Raw genomic sequence first — 21,665 nt, forward strand, 5'->3', positions numbered from 1 at the left:
CATCTTCTCAGCTCATATAAATCTGACACCCCACGGTAAATCACTCGACAAAAAAAAAAAATAGAAGCAGCCTTTTTTCTCTGTTTACAAAGAGCATGATCCATTTGCCATCCTCCTCCCTCGGCAAAATATAAAATAATCCTTCCACACACTTTCATTTCCCTCCTCAGATTGTGGAAATGCTGAGATCAGGAGAACAGTGTTTGGTAAACAAAATACTTACATCAGGAGGACAACAATAAGAAAGAGAAATGTACGGCTGGTATTCTTTAATGAAAAAAAAAATTCTTTGAAGACTTAAGGCATAATAATAAGATCTGTGCTCGTTTTAAAATAAATCGGCTGTGACTTGGGTGTAAAAGACAAGCCGAAGAGAAAAGGTCAGGGCGAACATACGTCGAATCGTTTCCTCGGGTCTCTACTTTGTTCATGCCATGCTAAACAGCTGTAATTTAAAGGGATAGTTCACTTTGAAATTAATTTTTGATATGTTTTAGCTTACCTCAAGGACATCCAAGATGTAGGTGTCTTTGTTTCCACAGTATTTCCAATTGTGACATTTTTCGGTCAAACCGGTGTTGTCTGTCAGTCATATAATGCAGTTTTAGGGGGTCCACTTCAAAGAGCATGCACAGAGAAGTCAAAATTAAACATGATTTAATGACTCGTAAATGTAAGTACACACTGATGGCCTAAGACACGAAACGAGCGGTTTGTGTGAGAAAACGAACAGTATTTATATCGTGTTTACCTCTTGTTAACAGCCGTCGAACTGAATCAGATGTCCAACTGAACCGAACTGAACCGTGTCCAACGTTACGCCGGAAGTGATCTCTCGCGCGTCTACGTCACGCATTGTTTACATGGAGATTTCGGAAGTTTTACCTTTCACTAAACATATTTAGATATAAGGGAAATCGCAATGGAAGACAATTTCGATATACTGTATCTAAATATGTTTATGACCCCCTAAAACTGTGACTGACAGACAAGAACGGTTTGACCAAAAAATGTCAAAATTGAAAATGCAGTGGAAACAAAGAAACCTACATCTTGTATGCCCTTGAGGTAAGCTGAAACATATATCCCTTTAACGGCAAGATCTCTGACAACAAAACAACAGTACAAATCTCCTGAGAGACATTTCCCTTCTGACCGGAAAACCAACAGCTAAGAAATCCGCTCATCTGTGCAATAGATCTGTACGAGTGGCTGCACTGCAAAAAAATCAATTTCTTAATCAGGATTTTGTCTTGTTTTCTAGCAGAAATACTTAAACAAAATTAAAAACCAAGTAGCATTTACCTGAGAAGCTATTTTATGATAAGACGAATAAATCTTGAATTAAATGAAGAGTTCAGATGCAAAAGCCTCTAAATGCCATTTGAAATTTTCTTCTTTAATGATGATTTTTATCAAACTTGTATATTTAAGTTCAGTAATTTCACTTAAATAACAATTAATAGGTAATTATCATCGCCATTTAAGTGAAATCACTGAACTTAAATATACAAGCTTGATAAAAATGATCATTCTAGAAGAAAATTTCAAATGGCACTTAGAGGCTTTTGCATCTGAACTCTTCAAATATTTTCCTGATTGAAAGCACAAAACTCGAACGGAAAACGAAATACAGTTGGATTTATATGAAGGAAAACAAACAAAATAGGCATTGCCTTTTAAATAACAGATCAATTTAAATGTTTTCACAATCAAATTTGAATAATAGAAGTATATTCTCTTTTTCAGAATATTTGAAGGAAATTGGTACAATTTTTAAAATCTGTTTGAAAGGAATATTTTCATTTATATATTTAAAAACAGTAATTTTGTGAAATATTATTGCAATCAAGAGTAACTGTTTTCTATTTTAATATATTAAACAAATAGTATTTATTACTGTGTTGGTAAAGCTGAGTTTTCAACATTACTCCAGTCTTCAGTGTCACATGATCCTTCAGAAATTATTCAAATATGCTGATTTGGTGCTCAAGAAGAACCATTTCGTATTATTAATGTTGTAGTTGTGCTGCTTTTTTGTGGAAGCTGTGATGCATTTTTCAGGATTAGACATAGAAAGTTCAAAAGAAAAGCATTTACTTGAAAGTGTTTTTGCTGTTACTTTTGATAAATTTTAATGCATCCTTGTAGCCTGAGTAAACCCAGACAACTTCCGGCAAATTTAGATTTGCTCTAAATTTAGTTAGTCTGGCAAAGAGCTCATTCAAGCCCATTTCCAATCCGTCGAAATAAAGGCACCAATCAGAAACGTTGGGGCGGGCTTTACACGATGAAGACAGCACTGGGATTTTGAAGCAGATTTTGTAGCCTACTTTACAATGGATGTCGCGGTCGAACATCAGTTCGAATCAGGTATCGCGTCTGTTTTAAGCGATTTGAACGTTTCCTTTTTGTTAAAAACCGAGCTAAGAACAACACTCGGAGATGTTTCTATCCACAACGTCCGTTGGCGACGGCCCTTTGGAAATGATTTGTCTATGACACTTTGCCAGACCATAACTCAGTTATATTTGAGAATAGTCTGGTTTTAACCAGGCTAGCATCCCTGGTGAATAAAAAAAAAAAAAAAAAAAAAAAAAAAAAAGCTCACCTCAAACTTTCGAACAGTAGTGTGTGTGTGTATATGTATATATATATATATATATATATATATATATATATATATATATATATGAAGAGTTCAGATGCAAAAGCCTCTAAGTGCCATTTAAAATTTTCTTCTAAAATGATCATTTTTTACAAGCTTATATATTTAAGTTCAGTGATTTCACTTAAATGGCAATGAAGATTGCCTATTAATTGTCATTTAAGTGAAATTACTGAACTTAAATATACAAGCTTGATAAAAATGATCATTTTAGAAGAAAATTTCAAATGGCATTTAGAGGCTTTTGCATCTGAACTCTTCATATATATATTAAGGTGTTTATATATTCGTAATGAAAACAAGGCAAACATACTAATCAAGATAGAAAATGATTGTTGCAGTTCATGTCTCTGTTTACCATGTATGCATTTAAGAGTGATTTGCACTTGGAAAAGAAATGGAAATGGAAAAGTATGTCAGGGCAGGAGCGCAATGCTCATTGGGCACTTTGGCATCTTAAATAAATGATGGCCTCAACCGAAGACGTGTCATCCTTACAGTGTAAATAAGCTAGCAGTGTGTCCCGACAGTTCAGGAGAAGTTGTTCTTTTCTGCTTCACAGAACAAATTTCCAGGCATGATTTAATGGTATGTGTTTATGTGCACGAGTGAGTCCGAAAACCATTTTAAAATGAGAAGGGATACCTAAGGAGAGACACTTTCTGCATGGTGCAAGTCTTGTTTGTGGTTCTTGTGCTGTAGTGAAGCCACACGAGTTGCATTACTACACGGGTTAGCACAGTGTCCGGATCAGTGCAGGCCTTTGGCACATGTAAACATTAGTTTGTTTAGTTAGCACTCAGATAATCCCATGGCTCTTTGGGATTGGCAAATGGTTGCATGCTGAGAAGGTTGTCCTGAAACTCTTCTGGTCCCTTCTCACAGTCCCCTCATTTGTCCTTGGATTCGCCAGCCCCGCATTCCCAAAACCCTGCCCACTAAAAGATGAGCAAAACGGCACCTGAAAAATTTAAGGAGCGTGATCTGTAGAATGCAAAAATATCAAATGTATTTCTCTTTAACACACTGGGTAGAAGGTAGTCGTAGGAACTGCATCTGCATTGTATACTAAAATAACACCATTTTTAAAGAATAGCTGAGCCAAAAATAAACCTGTATGACTTTTTCCTTTTCATGGAGCACAGATGTCTTCTGAAGACTCTCAAAAACAAACTGGAAGTTGTTCTGCTGAATATCTTCCTGCTTTAGCGCTCAAATTTGTTTTGAATGCATTGGGTGCATTTAAACGCACAAGATCAGAAATAAATGAGGTCCAACATCATTAATTCTCATGCGTATTGAAAGAGAACACGGTCTAGCTTTTTTCGGTCTAGCTTCCGCACAAATCATGTCGTATTGAGGTTCAGAAGATTCGGAATACAGTGCAGGAATCATACAGCCCACATTATAAATCACCATACACTTAAAGATTCTGATAAACTTCTTTTGTGTTTCATGGAAAAAAGAAAACCACACAGGTTTGAAATGACAACTGATTTAAAGCTCATTTAATTCAGAAATAAGCAAACCTGCACAATGTTAGGCCTCTGAGTTTTGCTTCAGGTTCTTCAGGGACCAGGCTCGGATGGGAAGACGTTCCTCAGCTGTTCGATAACCTGTTGCAGCTGCAATACGGTGTCTTGCTCATGATCAAACTCCTCACCTACACAACATTAAATGCTACAATTAAAATGAACTCAACCAAAGCATAAAATAATCAGCCTTATCCAATACAAATAAGTTGGATGATGGCACTGATATGCGAGGTTGTTCTAGGTCTCACCTGCAGCTTCTGTGTCTGTGGTCTCTCTGCTGGGAGGCTCCCCCTGGTGGCCTCTTCCAGACACAGGGGAGGAGAGAGAGGAAGGAGCCGAACCATTGGCCTCAGAGTCGTCTTTGGGCTGGGAGACATGAAAAAATTGATAAGAAAACAAGAAAACAATTAAAAATTACTATTACTATTTCAGCAGTATAAACAATACCGTTCAAATGTTTGGGATCAGTACAATTTCGTTTTTATTCAGCAATGATGCACCGAATTGAAATTGCCGTAAAGACATTTACAAAATTATTTCCAAAAAAATCTGTTCTTTTGAGTATTATATTCCTAATCCTATAAAGAATCCTGAAAAAAATGGTAAACTAAAATAATAAATGTTTTTGAGCACAGAATATTCAAAATGAAATGAAAATGAAATTTAATAAATAATTTAATTTAATAAATGAATTTAATAAATGCCATCACAGTAATAAATTCTGTTTTATTTTAAATGCATTTATTTTAGGTTGTAATAGTATTTTATAATGTTACTTTTTTTTTTTTACTATTTCTGATCAAATAAATGCAGCCTTGGTGAGCAAAACAATTCCAAACCTGCACATAGCATGCACATTTTCTGTACACATACTGTATAATGCATGGAATTAAACATGTCGCATTAACATCAAAAACATTTGTCATTGCTTATTATGTAGTAGTATATGTAATGTGTATATATGTAGTGTATACTACGCAGTATGCAAGCCTAGTCATGCTCTAGACAGAAGACAGTGTTGTTGGGTTATTTGATGAGAAAAATGCTGCCAAAACTCCAAACTTTGGTGGTTATCGACCAGGGGGCTCATTTTCCATATGTTACAAAGACTGTGTATTTTCTTGAGGGATGAAAACAAACTGATAAGCAACTCAGGGATGGCTCACCTCCAATCATTTCTCTACAGCACTACCTCTCTTTTTTACCACCTCTTATTCTATTCTCTCAGCCTTGCCTGAGCTTTTCTTTTCCTCCTCGGCCTGCTTTCTGTCTTTCTTTCACTAAAGAAAAGGATCCTCTTTCTGCCCACTCAATTCTGTCCATCTCGTTTCTTGAGCTCAATGTTCGTCAGCTCGAGAAATGACTTGCCTCCACCCACTCAATCCCTATGATTCCATCTCCATCAATAGTGTTCTCCCCCTATATAATCTCTCTCTACCTCTTCCTTCCCATCTTTGCAATTTACCAGAAGCAATTTACCAGAAGTGAGTGAATCTTCCCTGCACTCGCTCATCCTCCACCTCTTTTCAGACCTTAGTAATGGGTATGTTTCTTATATGTCTCCCCAACTCTTTTTCTTTCACTTCAGAAAGAAAAGTTTCTCATCAGTTCCCTGTCTCCTTGTCCTTACCAACCTGCATCAGTAAGCACATCTTTACCTATTTACATGTGGTACATCAAGGCAGCCTATAATATAGTCTTTCCTCTCAATTGTATCCCTTTTTGCCGAAAGCTTTAAATACATCATCTCCCCCCTGTCCCCCTTTATCAGTATATTTTGTCAGCCAGCCCAACTTTATTTCTCTCATGGTGACTGTTTTTCAAGCTCAAAATATTCCTTCAAACACGTTAACATTTAACATTAAAGTCTTCAGCTCAGAAGGCCCCGACTTACCCGTTCCTGTTCCTCCCTGTGCAGCGGTAACATATCCATACAACTCCCTACACACCATTCTTTCATTGCTTCTATCACAATATTCTGGCTCACATGTTGACTCGCTGTGGGCATACTCCTCATTTTCAAGGTATATCAGCATCTGTTAACTGACCTGCAGCAGTAGTTCTCTGAGTCTGTGCAGCTGGGACTCCAGTTGCTTGTTGTGGTCCTCCAGAATCTGCATGCGCGTCTCCAGGCGGGTCTTGTGCTGTCGGAGGACTCGAGCCTCAGCTAGGAGCTCTTCGTCTGGCTGATCAGCCGGTGAACCAGGACCCGACTCCAGCAGTTGAGGTGATGCTGCAGCCTCTTCATGCTTCCACTTCAGCCGCCGATATTCACCCTGCAGCATCCTGTGGGACAGACAACAGCATCATCATCATCACTATTGCCATCTTGATCATTTAGATTATCACACTCGCTACGTCGAGACAAAAGCTGATATTTTAAACTAATGTAATCTTGCATTCAATTAGAAAAACTGTAAACTGTAATGTTTCACAATGTTACTGTTTGTAGTGAGTTTTTCATCAAATAATTGCAGCCTTGGTGAGCATAAAAAATCTTAAACCAACCCTAAACTTTTGAATGATAGTGTAGTATGTATACAGTACATAGCATGCATAACATTTGTTTTATTATATTACATTGTCTCTATTGGGTTTTGGGTCTGTATATGTTATTATTATTATTATTAACTCCCTTAAATGAAATTGATCTGAACGACATTATATATATATATATATATATATATATATCACTCAGCTCTTTCTGTCCTGATAATGACAGCGGTAAGCCCTGATTTATCCAGGAGTTTAAGGTTGCAGATCCCCTGCAGACACTAACAATTAATCTTGTTTTATTGACCTATTACTCACATATAACAAAGCAAGACCACATGAGAGCATGACTTAAAGGTCAGGATTTACGCAGAAGAAAAACTAATAAATGAATCACAGCTGTAACAGTAGCCTCTGGGTAGTAGTCCTTATAGACATTTAGTGTTTCTGTAGATGTTTGAACCTTTGTTTTAAGGTCTAAAAATAAAAATAAAAAAACAAAATCACACCTCTTTCAATGTGGGTCAAAAGATGTTTGACCTAGTGTAGCCATCATAATAGTGATAATGTCCCCATTTTTCCAGCAACACATTTTATCTAAACCAATATAAAGATTATTAGCTCTATCTTAATCCTCTAAAGAGATTTAATGGGCCAATTAGGAAGTGCGGTCAATTACAGACAGAAACCAAGAGTCACAAATAGAAAGAGAAATCATTTTACCCCTCATTATTTATTACTATAAAGGTCAGGAGGATAACCCCCAGTTAAAACATCATCGATATGAATAAATGGACCATCATAGTTTTCACTTCTAAACAAAGTAACACTGTTACATTTATACTCCATTACAAAAAGTCCCTTTACAGATATAGTTTCTAAATGTGATATAGGTTTGTTGTTTGGTGGCTCATAATCAAGCAAAAACAGAACACACTTACATTGAACTAACAAACACAAAAAATAATCTAGCATGATTTCTTCCATGTTTTGCATGGTTAAATGCCATTTAAATTTTCTTCAAAAAAAAAACAACAACATTTTTGTTATTTTTGGAATTCCACTTAGTGCTGCATAATCAGCCCATTTCAGTAACAAGTGTGAAAATATGAATGTGCTCCTGGCTGAGCCCTCACCTGTTCTCGTTCTCCAGGCGGTGGAGGGTGCACTGCAGCTCTTCTCTGTCCTGGCAGTCCAGGTGGGCCAGCAGGTGGCTGTGGGGGGAGTCCTCCTCGAGGGCAGGGCTGGAGTGACGTAGGAGGTACTGATCTTCATCCCTGAGTCCCCCCACATAGGAGACAGCGCACACTGAACACATTAGCGGTGCCACGCAGCAGCAGACACACAAACACACAAACACAAACGCAGCGCCAAGAGAGCACACAAAGCAGCAGGTACATAAGCCAAATGCACACAATGAAGCAGAGGCATATCAATACAGCACACATGTAGTAGGCATATTCTACATAAACTACGGATGGCGTATTTAGAGTGTAGAAGAACAGAACAATGCACATTGCACACCATCATCCAAAGAACAAATAGCGGCGTAGTTGCTGAACAATCGTAATCACACAAGCACACACACTCTTGGTAATCCAAGCACTATCCATGGCATCACATACAAAACACCAAAGAGGCACAGCCAATATACAGACACACAGGATGAGTGAAAAAGAATTATCACTGCACACAGGAAGCAGGAAAATAATCATGGCTCTCATATTTGGCACATCAATAATACAAAAAATAAACCTGTTTTCATGCAGTCTGCTATAATTATATAGCAATAGCTAATTATCTTGGCTCTAGAGTTTGACTGTGAATTGTTCTTCATAGTTGGTCTCTTCACTGAATAAGTTAATCCAGTTCACGGAATGGACAAAATCAGGGGTCAGGAACTTTTATTTTATTTAATTTTTAAATAAAGATAGCCATTTTTTCATTTTTCGTTAATGATTTTTTTTTTTTTTCAAAAGAGCCAATCCAAAAAAAAAAAAAATATATATATATTTAACCATCATTAATATTATATTATTATTATATTCAATTACATTTCAATAAATACAATTATACTTAGGTCCAAAGTCAACAAAAAAAGGAAGAAAAGAGGCAACAAACAATAGGTAATGTTTCATAGTGTAATTAATTGTGCAGGGCTTCAGCATCTTCAAGGTTCTCTCTCTCTCTGTGTGTGTGTGTGTGTGTGTGTGTGTGTGTGTTTCCAGTCACTATGACATTTGTATGCTCCTTTGAAATCTTTCTTTTCGCAGTCTCCACAAACAGGTTGTTTGTGTCTGACCACCAGAGGTTACTGTGCCAATGAACTATGTTCACTCAGCAATAGATTGTTTTTGGTAGTCCTGTATTTGACTCCAGTGGTTGCATTCACACACAGTTTAGTTAATTAGAGGAATGACAGATTGTGAACTCACACTTTTCTCATACGTTTTCGGGGCTCATAATTCTCCTCAAACCCACACAGTGTGAACCGGACTGGACAACTAGTTTTGTCGCATCATACAATGCGAAAGCACCACTATCTTACAGAGAGAGATATAAGCTGTGTATGTCATGTAAAGGTTTTAGATTCAGTCTGGCTTCCATCTGAGCAGCATGTTGTGTGGTCTGTGCTTGACTCAAATGCTTCACTCTCCACTCAGGTATAAAAGCTGCTGTCGGTTAATTAAGGTTTGAAGGATGAACTCAAGCCATGTCGACGGTGGGTTTTATGGACATCTTTGATATTTATTTTAAATCAGTCATGGTTGGTTACGGGTGATATTCATGGCAAGCGTGACATAGTTGTTTGTTCATACAGAAAATAGGCCTATTTGAGCCGCTACAGTAAGATGCTGTGTGAAGAACAACATTTTTAGGATCTATTACAGTTGATTGACTTTTCATTAACTTGGGTAGGGTTAAAGATACTGTATAAGATTGGACTTGTTCTCAAGTCCAACAAACTGACCCAATGATCTGGTCACAATTAACAGTTGTGATGAAGATTATCAGTGAATGACAACAATTCCTCACACAAGTTAATTTCATAGTTTCAGACCAGTGCATGAGACACATGGACCACTTTTATGATGGTTAAATTGACCTATTGCATGTCATTTAAAGCTGGATAACTAATTGTAATTGTATAGAAAAGCGTGATTCTTTTGTGTTCCGTGGAAGAAAGACAGGCATAACGCACAGGAACAACATGAGGACGAGTTCATTTTTGGGTGACCTATTCCTTTAAATCCACTCATGCACACACACAGCCATTTCCAGCACAAATCTTGAGTCTGGGCTGTGATGGTTTGACCTCTTTTATTAGTTTTGATTTTGTGAGGGCTTACCTTATTTCACCTATATATGCTCATAATTCAGCGGCTTTCGCTTTTCCGCCAGCCTGTAGCTCTTAACATCTTGTTTGGTAGCATTTCAATAGCTCAACCTCTCTCTCTCTCTCCCTCCTGTCAGCATCCAAGCATGCTCTATTCATCCCTACTGTTGTGATCCTTAATCACACAGACTTAATAGGATGGAGGGTGAACGCGCACATTGCCATGGGTCATTTTCATTATCTTTTTTAATTAATGTGACTGCCCAGCTACACAAAACATGAAGGAATGCATGCATGGCCATGCGCACATCCACACACCCATACATGAGGACTTAGCAGCTGTGACAGATTATAATGTGTGTGGGAGGTGGTGTACTCACAAACTTTCATCCGGAGAGAGACTGTCAGTGAAAAAGGAACAGTTCTGGTTCTCCATTTCTGCCAACCTGAAAAGAAAAAGCCAGGAAAAATGAAAAATGTCAAATTATGGAGCATGGGTCACAACAAAAAGGGAGGCGTACAAAGGCAAAGCCACTGTGCACTGTAATTTGTTTGCTGGGCCAATGACTGTGACTTCAAACACGAGGCAGAGGAATGGAATTGCACACGGTTGGCAGAGGAAAAGACGACGACTGTGACTCATCGAGACATCTCAGCGACTGCATAGGAGACACCTTAGAGCAGTTTCTCCAACCTAAAAATCACACACTGTGATCATACCCTGACATTTCAGATACCGCGTACAACTAACCTGAACGGCAAATTATCATGCAGCCCCCAAAGCTGTGCCTCCCGGCTTCACCCTCTGCTCTCTCCACCACCATGACAAATCCAGGGGAGAATATATTGTCACATGAAACTCCTAGGTATTTTCATATGTGTGATATAAATACATTTAATAGAAATAAAGATGAATTATATTTCTTTAGTTCAATCTAAAATAAACAATTTAGGCTGGTCCAGCTTATTATGTCACATATGTTTGTGTAGCACTTTTCGCAAAACATTCTGTTTTAAAAGATCTTTCCAAAATAAATAGGCATGATATAGAAAAACAGGTGACATCTACAGTAGTCTATGCAAAAAGATGGACAAATTATTTCCACTTCCTTCCACTATAGAAAAGTGAAAACATCCCAGTAGTATCCGTTGACATCTTGCGGCAATTACATTATTTGTAGCCCGAGCAGTAGTGATCCTGATGTGAACCCATGCTATCAAGGTCCTGCACATACTCCTGCAGGACTCAATCACAAGCAGTTGCCAATCTTGACATTACACCTTGTTTTTAAAGCATCAAATAACTAATTAAAACAAAATGTACATAAAAAAACAAACACTTGAACAAAAATCAACGTGATAAGAACTATCTGAAATGATAGAAACTTCAAAAATGTAAGTGTAATTGGATTTTTTATTGAATTTATTTAATTATTGAATCATTATTGTTATTATTATGCTGGTTATTGAAGTGTCTCATTTGCATTTCATGGACAGGACAGGGTTACTGCAGCCAGCAAAGGAGGTGATCAAAATCCGCGGCAGACTTGATGCTAATGCTCACAACAACTTTGAGAATGCATCAGAATCCAACAATGCATAAAAAGAGGTTGGGTGCACTTATAGAAGGTTCACCCTGTACCTCCAGCAAACTTCTACATGCCATCTAGATCAGACACAATTAACCCAACACAACAGGGAGCTGACAATGGTCCCTGTGCTTACCATTAGCAACACAGGGGTGAAACTTTGCTTTTAGCAATGCACTGCACTTTCCTTGCCTAAGCTTACCCTTAGGTGAGAGACTTGGGAGATTTCACTGCGTTACCAGGAGAGCCTGTGAATTAGCAACAATATAAGTGCCCCTATAGAGAGGCTCTGTAATGAGGAGTGCTAAGTGCATTCATGTCATGTAGCTAGGAAAGCTGCCAGAGAATGGTCTGAATTCAACTATAGAACACACAGCAACCAACAGAACCAACATGCATGATGGGGCTGCCTCAGAGAATAGCAGAAAGTCGATACACATTCACCCACCAGGTGTCCTTCAGCCAATGACGGTGGTGCTGGCTGTCCTGGTTAACCCCCCCGCCTGGCTGTGACCACTCTTAATTGAATCCGCAGAAGTATCCATCATTTCAGATCCAATCAAATGTGTTACTAGAAACACACATGTTTTTAAATGGGTATTCCTCCGTGTATGGTTAGTGTGTCTCTTGTTTCAGGGAATAGAGGTCACAAACACAAATCAGCGAGTACATGACAAACAATTTCCTCTTTTGAGAAGCACTGCTCATTCTTTCTGATATGCTGTCTGCTTTTCAGATGAAAGACCATCACTACAGACCACTTCCTCTGTCATGTACAGTGAGTCTAGAACATCAAATGCCAGTGGATTTATTCTCTCACCCACTAAATCTTGAGATCCTCCAGTCATTACTCTGGATTAGCCTATAAACGACTGTACAATCTCTGTTCTCTTGGCTATGATGTTCTCTCTCTGCGCTCTTACTGCAGATACCACATCTGAAACATCTGACAAGAATTTAATTTTCGATTAAAGATCAAAGCAAGTCTTGTCGATGTCGGAAATAAATAATGTGCACACGCTCTCTATCACTCATATTTTGTGAAGAACTGAACTATTGGATAAAAGTGAATGAAAGGGATTTTCCAATGGGCTGCAAAGGAGATGTAGATTTTTCTTATTTAGCCAACACTTATTTAATCAACCCGTTTAATCAAATAATTCACAAAAGCAAGGACATGAATTGAAAGCTTGAGAGTTTCCTGAAAGCACATCAAGATCAAAGAATCAAACGTGAACATGCAAAGACAGAGTGAGAAATTTAATTCAAAAGATTGATACCTGTCAGATAATGTTGTTTATCGCGATGTTTTGAATGTCAACCATATTTTAGAAGCCAAATTCAATAAAGAAGTAGTGCAAACTAGATAAGGCCGCAAACATGTGACCATTTGCAATTTGATCACAATTTGTGACCAAGTAAATGTAGAAATGGGCGCAAACAACAACAACAACAACAACAAAAAAATGTTACTGTAGTGAAGTAATAATACCGGACAAGCTGAAATTTGTATTTTTTCTACTGGACATATCACTGGTATATGCATTAACAAAAAGAAAATTCAAGAAAAAGAAAAAACAAGTTACAAGTTTCTGCTCTAATTTAGTCAAGGCTGCTGGCATTCAGTAAACTGACGACCCCTGAACATTAGGGGTGTAATGATATTCGAACTGAACCGAAAAAACGTGATACAGAACCCACGATTCGAATCGCGATACTCTCATGTTGTACCGAACACGGCCCGCCCCCCACCCAGCCCGGCTCATTGGACCTCATGTCTTATGTGTAAACAACGAATTTAGTTTTGTAGCCTAACCAACATTAACACCAATAATAATAAGCAAGGTGTAATCTTTCGAATTTGGACTATTTGATCACGAAATTCAATCAATAAATGCTGTTTTGGTGCTCTTTGATGTGGCATGACAGATCACTGTACTATTGCTCCTTATTTCAAGCGGCAGCGCAAGTAAACACGATCATCTCTTCCTCAGTTACAGAATAAACATACCTGAAGGTATGTTGAATGATGCAGTAAACTTACTGAGAGGAATCATAACTCCATGTTTCAGCAGTGGAAAGACGTAAATAAAACATCATAGCTTGTCACTAGCATTATATTTACTTCAGCAGAAGACATTCAGTGTCAACAACTTGTTGGTTCCTAGTGAAATTAACTCTTGCACTAAATAAATGCACTATATTAGGCTATATGTTATATTTTACTTGTACTGTTAATCTTGATTATATAAGTTTACATTAGCAGATTTTTTTGAATCCTTGCAAAATGTTTAATTTTAATTTAATTAATTTAAAGACAAATTTTTTTCATTGAACAACTGCTTAAAAAAAGCTATTTTAGCTTTCTAAACCGAACCGAACCGAGCGTCAAAATCGTGGGAAAACCAAACCGTCAGTTTTGTGAAACGTTACAACCCTACTGGACGTTGAAATATATTTAACAGGTGAAAGTTGAATAAAAACAATGAATATTTTTTCTGGCCAGGGACATCTAACGCAGACGGTACTGATGTGTATTGGGTGAAGCCAGACATAGCATAAGAGAGAGACAACAGACAAATTTGGGGAATTAAAAGGGACAAGAAGAGAGGAAAGAGTTGGATACGGTAAGTGATTGATATTAGGAAGGACAGGGGGAAATTAAATAAGACATTGAAAGCAAGGAGTAGAAATCAAGCATATGACAGAGGAGGAGACAGACAGATGAAGACAAAAGGACACAAGTCGAGAGAGAGAGAGAGTGTGTGCTCTGGTCTATTTGTAGTACAGATAAGCTGCAGCAGAGTGTGAGCTGAGACAGTTGGCAGCACAGTATGCTAGGGCAGGCAAAGGGCTGATCTGTGCATTCATGTGCTTGTGTGTGTTTCATGTGCTTGTGTGTGTTTAGGTAGTTGGCAGGGAAGTTAGACGGGGCAGAGGAGCATATCTCTTATCGTTTGCAGCAAGTCAAACCAAACCTGTCACATTGGGCCGTTAGCTTCACTGCGCTCCCACAGCAGAATTAAAGGGTTAGTTCAGCCTACCAAGAAGATTCTGTCATTTACTCACGCTCATGTTGTTCCAAACCCATGTGATTTTCAACTTAATATGTTTTGTAAATGACCTGATAATTTGTTAAATATACTTTTTACAGACTTTATTCTTTATGTAATCTTATATTTGCATTGAATTGGTGGTTTTCCCTTTTTTAGTGTATACCGTGCATCTCACTAAAAGGGTTAAAGGTAAATGATTTAATATGTATTGCTTAGTATTAATTGTATAATCTGAATACCACATTGTCATATTGGTTATTATTATGCTGGTTTTATTGTTTAATAATAGTCTCATGCAGTGTTTGTTTGTCTTTTTGGGGGGGATACATCATTTAAGAAGTACTGACCATTAATTCAGTGGGGTAGCAACATGTATCCCCCCAGCTCATACATTTGGATATATTTCATACTCATAATGCCATAATTTAGCAGGAAAATTACAGAAATTGTGTGGCATCAAATGTGTGTGAGGGGGACATAAGCCTGAAGTATACTGTACCTATTTCTAAACCCCACTGATGAAACTAAGTATGAACGTTTTAACATGTTCGAGTACTGTCTGTATGTTTGTTTCCTGAGTGTGTAACGCGCACTGCGTCCAGACCAGATGAGACTGATCTGTGCTAGCAGGTCCCTAAAGCCCTCCAGACCTTGTGTGTGTAGCTTTCATTCTTCTAGTGGAAAGCAGCTGACCCCTGTCCACCCCTCTTAATGCCATCTCTCACCCTCTCTCTTTTGATGTCCATCTCTCTCTTTCTCACATCCCTCTTAATTCCTCTAAGGCTTTTGTTAAGGCCCTGCTGTTTGGTACACTGTGTCCATGCAAAGAGGATCAATATGCCAATCAGAGCTCAGGAGAGTGAACAGAAGTGGTTGCTGGGAGAATATCAGAGCAAAATTGATGCGTGATCACTGTCCATGCGAGACTGAGCCCTTACCTGCTGGCAAAATGCTCAATCCGGCTGTGTGTGTCCGCATGAGGCAGCCTGGGAGATGAGCAGGGTCTGTAAAACCACAAACACACGTCTGTTAGCAAAGTAGCTTGATATGAATGAATGTCTGTTCAAGCTGGTTAGCTAGTCTTAGAATATGATCAGACTGATACGTTGGCTTTCTCTTTAAGGGCAATTTGGACGCTTTTAGGTAGCCAGGATGTGAAAACAGCTAAACCAGCTTGGCAAGGCTGGGATAACAGCTTAACCAAGCCAAGACCAAAATAAATGAACTAGGCTTTTTCTTTTAAATGACATTTTTCAACAAAACTTATCTGGTTTAAAGGATGTTTAAATATTTTTACTGGAAAACAAGACAAAAAAATAAGATGGCCTAAGATAACTTGTGGGTAGTTCAGACATAGTTCAGATATTTAGGAGGGGAAAACAGCTGGATGACCAGCTTAATTCAGCCAAGACCAAGAAACCATCTAGGTTAACTCATTTATTTACCAATGTATCTGGTTTTAAGGATATTTAGATAGTTTTACTTAAAAATAAGACAAAAATAAAATGTCCTAGGATGATCGGCTTGTGTGCCTCCGTGACCATGAGGGCTATACTGGTTCAACCAAGTTCAACCAAGCCGGGCAGGACTCATGGTAGAGGACAGATGAAGAGCGACACCTGGTCCTCAAGTTTGGGGGTTGGGCGTAGCGCCAACAACCCCACCCCGAAAAAAGAATATAGTTACACATTCACAAACAAGAAAAAAAGATGATCTGCGGGTAAGCCCAGTCATTCAGCTGGTTTCCCAGTCTGACCAATCAACAGACAAGCTAAGGCTGGTTTAAGATGTTTCTTTTCAGCGGGGAAGAGAACTTTTGCAGTGCACTGCGTTCAGTCCCACAGTTCTCCACTTAAACCTTCAAAAAGCATGCAATGACACTTAGGTGTGATTCTCATCAGCGGAGACAGGAAGTCAGACTCACGTCTCGGAGCTCTCCACCTCCAGTACTGATTGAACAGGCAGGTAGCCCCTTTGAGGGTGTTTACTAAAATACTGCTTTGAGCGGAACTTGTTCTTTAGTGTCTTTGCAAAGTCCCGCATCTTCTCGCCTGAGGTCGTCTGGAATGATTCAAAAGAGAAAGACAGAAAAGAGCCAGAGAGAAAAATGAGAGAACATGAGCGACTGAGACACAAAACATCCTCATCGTAACATTCCTCCAACACACAACCAGTACATCAGTTTCTACACAGAACATTTGTCTTCCTCCCATCTCAATCTATCATCTCTTGAGCAGCTACAGAAAGCCAGAGCATTATAAAGACGCCCACCAATAAACTCAGACTGGAGCATGGGAAAACCATTAAGCAAATGGCCTTATGCTGTATTTCACTGCAGAAGATCAATTCGGTTCAATTTATATTTATTTTGCGTAGTGCCTTGAATAATAGTGATTGAATTTGAAACCTCTGAGCAAGCACCAAGCTGCCAGCTGGCAAGGAAAAAAACCTCTGCAAGTAACAAAGCATATGTACCGGGGTGTAGTATTCCATAATGGGGTAGTGTAGTTTCTTGCCCTTGGTAGTCCGGCCAGTCAGAAAACACGTCTGGCAGATGTCCACATTGAACTGTTTCAGACTTCTGTATCTGAAACAGTGATGAGGCAGAGACACATTTTATATCCAAATGAAGATGTGTTCATTTTAGGATTACGAATAGATTAAAATAATGAATCATGACTACCATGCTGACAATAACAACTTAAGTATGACAGGGTGGTTTATACTGGATAATGATGTTTACTAAGATAACCTTCTGGTTAAACTAATTAAAAAATAGCATACAGATCAATTTTACTTACTGTACACTACCACTCAAAAGTTTGGGTTTGATAAGATTTTTGGGAAGAAGTCTCTTATGCTCTCCACGGGATAGAGTAAATGGTCATATTTTGAAATATTATTACAATTTCTAATTTAGAAGAACTGTTTTCTATTGTAAAATATTTTAAAATGTAATTTATTCCTGGAATGGCAAAGCTGAATTTTCAGCAGCCTTTCCAGTCTTCCATGTCACATGATCCTTAAGAAATAATTTATGCTGATTTATGCTAATATGATTTGGTGCTCAAAGAAAATGTTTTATTATTATCATCAATGTTGTCGTGTTGCTTGAATATTCTTGTAGAAACCATGATATATTTTTCAGGATTCTTTGATGTACTGTCAGTTTTGATCTATTTAATGCATCCTTGTTGAATAAAAGTTTTAATTTATCATTGACTCCAAACTTTTTAATGATAGTATACATATTGCATTCAGTTTTTTTTTTCTTTGAATTTGACTTATTTTAAGCATATTCATATAATAATAGGTTTATATATAATAGTTTTAATAAACTGATTCTGAAAATGAATATTTAAGATTATATTTAACATTAATAAATAATATACTGTATATATATATATATATATATATATATACATTTATTTTTTTTTCACACACCTCAGCCCCATTTAGTAAACAAACACAAAACCAGTTCATTAACAACCCACGTATATTACTCCCCATGCAGTTCTCTAATATAGTGCTATTACCACAAAACATTTGATCAGCTGAAAGAACAATCATTTATTTTGACTAGCTAATACAGATCTTTTCTCCATGAAAAGACTCAGCACTGCAGCAGCTCACCTGAAGCCCTTGATAGGGCACTGCTTACAGATGTAGCAGCGTGCCTGGTGCATGGCGGTCTCAGCCACAGTCACCCGGTGCAAAACAGGAAGCCACACCACTGACTGAGGCTCTAGAATCATCCACTCCAGGAAGTGAGAAACCTCGATTGCGGATTTACCTGGAGCCTAGAGGTAGATACAGAAGATGCACAAGAAAGAGAGCACAGAGAAACAAGTAGCATGAATCAAGATACCCAGCGGCCATATTGTTCATTATACATGCCTAATTAAGCAACAAAAAAAAAAAATCTTCTGATAGCTTATGGGCACAAGCACCCTATTAGATCACATGCCCTTAAAATAACTCATGTGATACGGGGGAATCACGGCCCAATGAAACGGAAGGATACAATCTCAAAGAGGTCGCCTCTTGTTACAGTGACCTGGTGGGAAACGGATGACAGGCAATAACCCTAATAAAATTGGATGACATAAAAATCTGGAATGTGCTAAATTCTCATTAAAATACGCATCGAAGATGCATTAAAAGGTTGATTTCCTTTGGGCGCACTCTTAAGCTTGGGCAGAGATTTATAATTAACATGAGTATCTCCAGCGTGGCCCTAGTAGTCGCTGGAGTGTACAGTCTCAAAGGGCACGGCAGTGTGTGTGTGTGTGTGTGTGTGTGTGTGTCTTTAACAGTGCTTAAGGTCTGGGATTGAGACCAAAGTCTTCAGTGTAGAGCTGAGTGGAAAACTTCAGAAGTTTCAATGAAGCAACAAAAAAAGAATCTTCTGAACAGTCCACACCACAGGGAGAGCCAAGATTATCTCATGAGATGGTCCATGACTTCAAACAAAGTGACCCAGTCTTTTCATCTAGAAACATGCTGCAACACACCCCAGATGGCTGATCTGCATCGTTCTTGGCCTGTCATCATTAATGCAGCTGGGTGAAAAATTATGTAATTGGAAAGTACTGGTTACCATTACAGTGGCATTCTTTCCATTCTTTCCAATAACAAAAAGGATCAAATGTGAAAAGGAATTTTAATTATGTGTGCATGCAACTGCACACATGTTCTTAGAACAGGATTTAATTAAGGACTGGCACACTAAGAACGAGAGGTTTAAGGCCATATTACAGGAAACCAATATCATAATCGGGCCTTCAGTAGAATGAAATGCCAGAAGGTGATGCTGTGATGCCCCTGCAATTTCTGAACTTGATTTCACATGAAATGAGTCACGCATTATGTGTCTAATTATTATTAAGCTTCTATGTCTAGCATTAGAATGTTATTAAATGATCGATTTTTGCTTTCAGGTAAATCAAAAGTCACATTAAAGACTTACATTGCTACAAAAAAAAAAGACTGCTGTTTCAAATAAATGCTGTTCTTCTGAACTTTCTATTTATGAAAGAATCCTGAACAAAAATGCATTACTGTTTCCACAGAAAAAAATACACAGCAATGGTTTTCAACACTGATAATAATAAGAAGTGTTTCTGAAGATCATGTGACACTAAAGACTATATATTTTTTTATCAAATAAAAGCAGTCTCGGTAAGCAGACTTCTTTCAAAAACATTAAAAAGTTGAATTGTTCCCAAACATTAGAGCATACTGAAGAGAATCTTGCAAAGAAAGTTAAAGGTAGGGTAAAACACCATTTTTTATACTGGTTGAAATTCTTTGAAAACCCTGATAGCAATTAATAAAATTAATAACAATTAATAACTAAAACAGCTCTTTAATCTCTATGTTTCAGCCCGAAAACTCAGGAGAAGCAAAGCACAGTTAGGAGAGAGAAAGAGAGAGAGAGAGAGAGAGAGAGAGAGAGAGAGAGAGAGAGAGAGAGAGAGAGAGAGAGAGAGAGAGAGAGAGAGAGAGAGAGAGAGAGAGAGAGAGAGAGAGAGAGAGAGAGAGCTCTCTGGTGACAGGCAATAAATAAGGAGAGTGAGAAAGTGTGCCTCTGGTAAAAATATTTAAGAAGATTTGCTCATCACAGAGAGCAAAGGGTCTGTGTGTAGAGGGAGGCCCTTTCATCATCTGAACAGAAAGCATATCAGAGGAAAAGAGAGATACTGAAATTAGATACTGATAGAGAATCTGATTAGCTGAAGAAGTCTTACCATCCGAAAGCAGCTGCGGACACTGGGCTCCACGTTGCTCCCCCCAAATGCCGCCACCTCCCCGAGCTGCCGAGGGATCTGAATGGCCTCGTGCAGTAACAGGCTGAGATGTTTCTGATCTGTCAGTCCACTTGGACCACACACCTGTCTGAAAAGGTCTGCAATACATAAGCAGAAAACCTGCTTGAATACTGCACTAAAAGAAGACACTAGGGAAAAGAAGTTTTGTGCCAGTGTACAGGAGTCTGGAGGTGGGAAAATTGAGAATGTGTGACTTAAATGGTTTTAGGTTATATAGGTGTGAGGCGAGATGTCTAACACTTTGATGTGCAATGTATTGCCACTGCCAAGATAAAATTCCTAACCATTGTTTTTTGTGTGTTGCAAATATACAGTATATATATATATATATATATATATATATATATATATATATATATATATATATATATATATATATTCAAGATAAATTCTCCAGTAACATGTATATAGTTTGTGTTTAAAGAAGTAAATCTATCTGTTTTTTAACTATCTTGGGGTCGGGTGAGATATTCATGATGCATGCACTGATTAAAATGTGGTCAAAAGGCTAACATTAGCCGAGAGACCTAGAACAGTGTGTCAGAAAGCCATCAATGAGCAGAATGGTCCTGACAGGAGTGAGAATATTCTCTGCAGTGCCAGTAAAAATAGTGTCTCAAGTGGCTGGCACACATACACATTCACACCCAAAGGCAAAACAGCCTTTACACGTAGTCAAGTCCAAGGACAGATTATGGACAGTGGCCCAACACCTAGAAATAAGCCACTGCAGATGTAAAGTTGATATAAAAAATTGATACAGCGCTTTATGCCAGTGGCTCGTTGCATGATATGAAATAATGAAATGAGTGATGTTATATTCCTGACCACTTTTAGCACTAACAAAAACCTTATTGCAGTTCTGATGTTGTATCAATATCATAGACACAAGGTGGGTTTATTTTTGTAAATATCCGAATGGGGGCTTTATGATAAAGTGTATTCCTAGTTGGAAAATATAGTAGCTGGTTATTAGTTTGGTTTAAAGACCTAGGTAGGCTATATTTTCCCTCATTCCACTCCATCTTGTGACCAGATGAGGGACGAAAGCATTAAGTATACTCCTTTGGCCGTGAGTTCAGAAAGACTGGTTCAGCGCATGGACACTATGGGCACTATAACTTAAAAAAAAAATTGTTTTCCTTTTGTTTTGTTT

The 21,665-nt window shown here is 38.1% G+C and overlaps 1 protein-coding gene across 7 annotated transcripts in view; it reads right to left on the reverse strand.

Annotated features, from left to right (window-relative positions):
* Positions 1-3,249: 3,249 nt before the first annotated feature.
* Positions 3,250-21,665, reverse strand: part of drp2 (dystrophin related protein 2) — a 148,015-nt gene continuing 129,599 nt past the window's right edge. For 5 of the 7 annotated variants that reach the window (XM_089134942.1, XM_039655185.2, XM_089134940.1 and 2 more), the window contains 11 exons: positions 20,429-20,586; positions 18,312-18,478; positions 17,154-17,265; positions 16,603-16,739; positions 15,617-15,682; positions 10,414-10,479; positions 7,833-7,973; positions 6,252-6,489; positions 4,452-4,569; positions 4,198-4,331; positions 3,250-3,629 (listed from right to left, as the gene is read on the reverse strand). In XM_089134942.1, the coding sequence (XP_088991068.1) occupies positions 4,237-4,331; positions 4,452-4,569; positions 6,252-6,489; positions 7,833-7,973; positions 10,414-10,479; positions 15,617-15,682; positions 16,603-16,739; positions 17,154-17,265; positions 18,312-18,478; positions 20,429-20,586 (1,298 nt within the window). In that variant the 3' untranslated portion in view covers positions 3,250-3,629; positions 4,198-4,236. Of the gene's footprint in view, positions 3,653-4,197; positions 4,332-4,451; positions 4,570-6,251; positions 6,490-7,832; positions 7,974-10,413; positions 10,480-15,616; positions 15,683-16,602; positions 16,740-17,153; positions 17,266-18,311; positions 18,479-20,428; positions 20,587-21,665 lie in introns of all 7 variants that reach the window. The other 2 variants (XM_089134943.1, XM_089134939.1) reach the window with 2 other exon arrangements.

Source organism: Pimephales promelas, chromosome 9 (genome assembly GCF_988280905.1).
Source record: "Pimephales promelas chromosome 9, fPimPro1.hap1.1, whole genome shotgun sequence".
Classification (NCBI taxonomy): Eukaryota; Metazoa; Chordata; class Actinopteri; order Cypriniformes; family Leuciscidae; genus Pimephales; species Pimephales promelas.